The sequence below is a fragment of the Cebidichthys violaceus genome, unplaced genomic scaffold (assembly GCF_023349555.1).
Source record: "Cebidichthys violaceus isolate CVI_PGR_0920_01 unplaced genomic scaffold, fCebVio1.0.p SCAF_179, whole genome shotgun sequence".
Lineage (NCBI taxonomy): Eukaryota > Metazoa > Chordata > Actinopteri > Perciformes > Stichaeidae > Cebidichthys > Cebidichthys violaceus.
Window position 1 is genome coordinate 146,723 of NW_027176350.1, and position 5,410 is coordinate 152,132.

Sequence of the window (5,410 nt, forward strand, 5' to 3'; positions counted from 1 at the left end):
AATAAAAATTAAACCTTTAAAGTGGAGAAAAGAAAGAAAGAAACCTTAGGAAGAGCAACAGAGGAGGGAAGAATGAAGAGGAAAGAGGGGCAATGATTGCAGGGGATAGGACGAAGAGAGGCCAGGATTAAAGAGGTCATTGACGGTGGAGAGGAGAAAATAGATATTTAGGCTTATCAAAGCAATCGCCTTTTTTAACAGGCTGCAATAGAATAGAACAACAGTGGACGGTTAAATCCAGTAGGAGGCAGTAAGGCAAGTTAAAGGACTGCCAACTGCCGAAAAAGCCCAAAGAAAGAGGAAGAAGAAGAAGCCTGTCTCTGAAACAGAGGAAAAGAGTTGGTGGAACGTACACGAACTCGACGTGACAGACCAGTTTGGGGGGTTTCCTACTTTCTGAAACTGTCCAAGGTACTAACACTTTTCTTGTGAGCGTAAGCAAACTGCTGACGCTTTGACACAGAGTCAGGTGGGTGCATATGTTTCTGTCTCCGTATTTCAAAACCGAAAGTAAATTGAAGCGGGCCCGTGAAGCCATGGCTGATAGCATGGATGAAGACATGCCGGAAGAGGCTTTACCCCTCCGGCAGGACCTGACCTGCCCCGTGTGTCAGGGCATCTTCCAGGACCCCGTGCTGCTGCCGTGCAGCCACAGCTTCTGTCGCGAGTGTCACCAGAAAAGTTTTCAGGTCAACAAGAAGTGTCCCGTATGCAGAACGGAGTGTGAGGAGGGGCAGGGCATCTCCAACCGTGCGCTCAGCAGCGCGTGTGAGAGTTTCCTCAAACAGGCGAACTGGGCGTCGGTCCGGAAACCCCCCCCTGGCGAGGACACCTGTAACCTGCACCTGAAGCCGCTGGAGCTGTACTGTGAGAAGGACGAGGAGCCTCTGTGCGTGGACTGCGTCACTCTGCACAGCACGCACACGCTGTGGCCGCTGAGTGAGGGGGCACCGATGTGTAAGGTAAAGGACTCTGGGCCTCCAAATATGTACTCCTTGACGTCACTTAGACTCAGTTTTACACCTGGAAAGAAAAAGAACATCTTGGTTTCAACTTTTGTTGGCTGAATGAAAGAAATGCTCAACAGTACACTACTGTAGCTCCACGGTTTCCCCATAAAGTTCCACTAGAACTGAAATACTTGTTCTTTAATATTTCAGAATACATTGCACTGTTATTTTACCGTCTTTAGTCTAATATTAAATGCTCCAACATGCACTTCCCTCAAGATTTGAGATTATATGTGATATCCCTCAATCCTAACCATGTGACCTCTTGACTAATTCTTTCTCCAAAATTCACTATATTTCAACCTCAAGTCTAATTCTACAATTCTACCACTCACATTCGCCGTGTCCATAAACATTTTGCTGCTTGCTGCTGACCTGGGACTCCAGATATCATGGCTTTGATTATAATAACTATAGAATTAGTACACAGTTACTATAGGTTTATTATAGGATTGTTATAACTATATAGTCAATATTGGCAGTGGATTCTTGTCATAGAAGGAAAAGTACAAATTAATTTAATAACATTAATGACTGGTAAGCCTTATGACTGAGTCAAACCCCCGTAGCAGTTCCAATAGAGCCATTGTTAAAGTTAGTAATTACACTTTTCCCAAATGTCATATGTCTCATGTGTGTAGAAATGTAGGTCTCCTGTGAATGGAAATTAATTGAGTCAGCAATTTAAACACAGTGATTTCATGTGGAAATGATATACCCCCCCCCCCCCCCTTTTCTGTACATCTATATTTCCATTGACCTTTACAACTGTCCACCTGTCCACGTTTGGCCCCAGTAATAAACATAATCGGAATCTGCCTTTTTTTTTTAACCTTTTTTTCCCACCACAATAAGTAAAGACAATGAGGGTAGAGAATGTTGTGTCCCCAGTGTGGATGCAGGTTTAAGGAACACCGGTCTCAAGCCGAAAAACATCCCACTGTTTTCTTGTGATTGCCTCATGTTTATTGTCTCATGTTCTTTTGATGCCTCATGTTCTGCTTTTTCACCCTGCAGAAGGAGCTGGGCTTCAAAGTCCAGATTTTTGAAAAGAAAATTGAGACATACAAGAAAACGACACGTAAACTCAGCAATGCAATGGAGTACGTTAAGGTAAAGCTACTGTCACGTCTCACGTTGTTCATATTACATTCATCTGTGTATAATCATTAAACTAGGTTATTATTATACAAGCTGCAAAACTGGTTCATTGCCCTCAGACATCCTCAGTCCTTGAACCAGATACTCCAGGTTCACCCCTTGTTCAGCTCGACTTTTGACCTCTATGGAGGAAAGCGCTCACCTCAGGGATCCGCCAAGTAATTTTGCCCTGACATATGCATAAATATGTATTATGTTCCATATTTGGAAGGAGTTCTTCCCTTACGCATTGCAGTACATGCATGGTACTCATCCAACAAGACAAGAAATTGTACAAGACATAGCACACCAGAGACTGCCCACATCTTAATTCATGCTTGTATGTTCACTTCATAAACTCATTACATTACATTACAGTCATTTAGCAGACGCTTTTATCCAAAGTGACTTACAATCGAGTATCTATCTACACACCGTAGACGCAGCTACAGGAGCAATTTTGGGGTTAAGTGTCTTGCTCAAGGACACATTGACATGTGACTAGTAGAGGCAGGAGCTGGGGATCGAACCTCCGACCCTCTGATTGAAAGGCGGCCCTGCTCTCCACTTAGCCACGGTCACCCCAAACTCTCTTCTCTAAACGCAGTATCAGGCTGGGCAGGCAGAGAAGCAGGTCAAGGCGGAGTTTGAGAGGCTCCGAATGGCGCTCATCACAGAGGAAGCACTGCGTCTGAAAGCCCTCGCCGCTGAGGAGGAGCAGAAGATCGGTGCCATTCAGGACCTGATTGACAGCACAAACAACGACATCGCCGCTATGAAAAAGCTCAGCGATACACTGAAGAAAGAGATGGGCAACGAGGATCTGCCTCTCCTGCGGGTGAGAGAAGGAAGCTCGTCCTCACAGTTGTGAGACTTACAAGACTTTTGCCTCTGATGTTAAAACAAACAAACAAACATGAAACTAATCTCAGTTACTCTCTTTTATGTTTTAGAATTTCCAGAAGGTAAAAAGAGAGTAAGTAACTGCAAAACTCACTGTAACAATCACAAATATTGTGTGCTCTAAAATCGTTGTGTAAATATCCACTGTACAAGGACTAGGAAGTACATTTCACCATATATTTACCATATATTAGCATTTTTACAAGGTTTTTATTTGTTATTTATGACAGGGTTGCACAACAAAGTTTAGATTAGAGTTTCAATTTGCTACATAGGACAGAAAACAAAATAAACTATCAGATATGTATCGGAAATGGAGGATCATTTGTATATTACACATTTTTGTCATTCAACTTTGAAGATCAGCTTCATTCAGGTTTCTGCTGTATTTTGTGGATTTACAAATGTCTCTTGTTAACTTCACTTCTTGCCATCTTTGCTTTAGAGCTAAGTGGACTCGTGGAGATCCTTACCTCCCTGAGGACTCTCTTTTGAACATGGGCAAGCATGTTGGTGCTTTGAGCTTCAAAATCTGGAAGAACATGCAGGCCCATGTCAAATATAGTGAGTAAATTACAATGAGAGTTGGAAATGATCTGTAATTTTAAGGACTGGGAGTCTTTACTGGAAATGGACCAACTTGTGTTGAAAATTGTATTGGTCTACTTGAAATATAAGTCTTGGGGAACACGGAGATGTGATAGAGCAGACCATTCTTCAGTCTATTGTCAAATGTTTCCGATATGAAGTAATTGTGTCTTGTTTCTTCCTGTGTGCAGATCCAGTGGTGTTGGACCCGAACACAGCCTCTCCATGGCTGTCGTTGAATGCTGACCTGTCCACTGTGAAGGAAAGCGCTGAGCGGCTGACCGCCCCCGACAACCCGGATCGCTTTGATCCCTGCGTCTTTGTGCTGGGTGCTGAAGGTTACACCTCTGGGAAACACAGATGGGATGTCGTTGTTGGTGACAACCCCAGGTGGATTGTGGGTGTTTGCAAAGAGTCAGTGCCCCGTAAAAAGAAGTTCACGGTCTCTACGAGCCGTGGCGTGTGGTCCATTGGACTGAGCAAAGGGGTGTACACTGTCTCAACACCTGAGCGTACAGAGCTGCAGCTGCAGCAGCGTCCTGAAAGGATCCGCATTAAGCTTAATTTAGATAAGGGAGAGGTGTCCTTTTGGGATGGGGGAACAGCAAAGCACCTTGTCACTTTAACCCACAAGTTTGATGAGAGGATGTATCCAATTTTTGGCCCTGGGCTCTACAGTACGCCTACGATTCTGGCTCCAGGAAAAATAGCTGTTCACACCTCATGATGAGCCGATATACTGCAGAGGGATGGTTGTTGACCTAAAGCTGTAGTATTGAAAATAATTATAATAACCTGTTTCAAATAGAAAGCTTTTTAAAAGCAAGATAAACAAAACAACACTTTACCAGCCAAACAGAGATGACCTTGCAGCTGCATGATGCACATGTTAAAGCTGAGAAATTACTTTCTTAACACTGACGGCGCATGGGAAATTGCAAAAAACAATTTTTTAGATGTGCCTTAGCTGGAGGAAATTGGATTGACCAGTCTTTTGTCATCACTTTACAATGGAGGGACAGACCTGAATAATAAAAAGACTGGAAGCTTGGCTGATGCTGGTGGCCAATACAGATAACGTTTGAAGAGGTGAATAAAACGGTCTCTCTTGATTTATTATTGCACTGGATGAAAAATTGGGACATCCAGCTCTTATGGTAGTTGTTTTATCTTTACATTTTTTCAGTACACAATTTCGGGTTTATAAGGGATTAAATTGAATGAAATGCATTTAAGCTTGTGAAATGACCTTTATTTTATTGTAATTTTATATGATTTTTTTTTATTCTGCTCAAATATAGTAAAATCTCCCTCTTCTTGGTTAATTGTGTTGCATCATTTACAACACAAAGTGTGGCCTGGAAGTTGTCCTGCTTTTAATTTTCTGTGTCCATATAAACACTTAATCAATAAAAAAACTTCAGAAACTTCAAAAATCAGATTTGTTTGTTTTATTAATTAGAACAACATAAACAGTTCATAGCTAATTACAATTAAAGATAATTTTGCGTTAAGATAAGATTGCATGGAGGTATTTGATGTAGCAAACTTTGTAAACGTTACTATTTTGAGAGAATATTACATTTAAGGTGACAATTTGGCCTCATGTATTTATGGTTTGCAACATTATTGTCCGCGGTTTATGTCCAGATGTTTACACGTTGTTTCTCATCCCCGCTGGATGGCAGTGGTGGGACATGCCACTCGCGCTGTCTTTTGTGTTGGCAACCACCGGTTAACGTTTCTGCTAGCCGGCCATAAACATCAAA

General features: G+C 42.3%; 1 protein-coding gene across 1 annotated transcript; it reads left to right on the forward strand.

Moving 5' to 3' along the window:
• Nucleotides 1-300: 300 nt before the first annotated feature.
• trim35-28 (tripartite motif containing 35-28) lies at nucleotides 301-5,071 on the forward strand. The gene is made up of 6 exons (XM_068712883.1): nucleotides 301-962; nucleotides 2,028-2,123; nucleotides 2,758-2,988; nucleotides 3,104-3,126; nucleotides 3,499-3,617; nucleotides 3,833-5,071. Exons 1-6 carry the CDS (start codon nucleotides 480-482, stop codon nucleotides 4,366-4,368), a joined length of 1,488 nt encoding a protein of 495 aa, XP_068568984.1. The 5' UTR covers nucleotides 301-479; the 3' UTR covers nucleotides 4,369-5,071.
• Nucleotides 5,072-5,410: the final 339 nt, after the last annotated feature.

Bases quoted from the DNA above. Each gene is read 5' to 3' on its own strand.
- trim35-28 (XM_068712883.1), top strand. From the start codon at position 480: ATGTTTCTGTCTCCGTATTTCAAAACCGAAAGTAAATTGAAGCGGGCC. The intron at 963-2,027 runs GTAAAGGACTCT...TTCACCCTGCAG, and splicing joins AGGGGGCACCGATGTGTAAG to AAGGAGCTGGGCTTCAAAGT. The intron at 2,989-3,103 runs GTGAGAGAAGGA...TTTATGTTTTAG, and splicing joins AGGATCTGCCTCTCCTGCGG to AATTTCCAGAAGGTAAAAAG.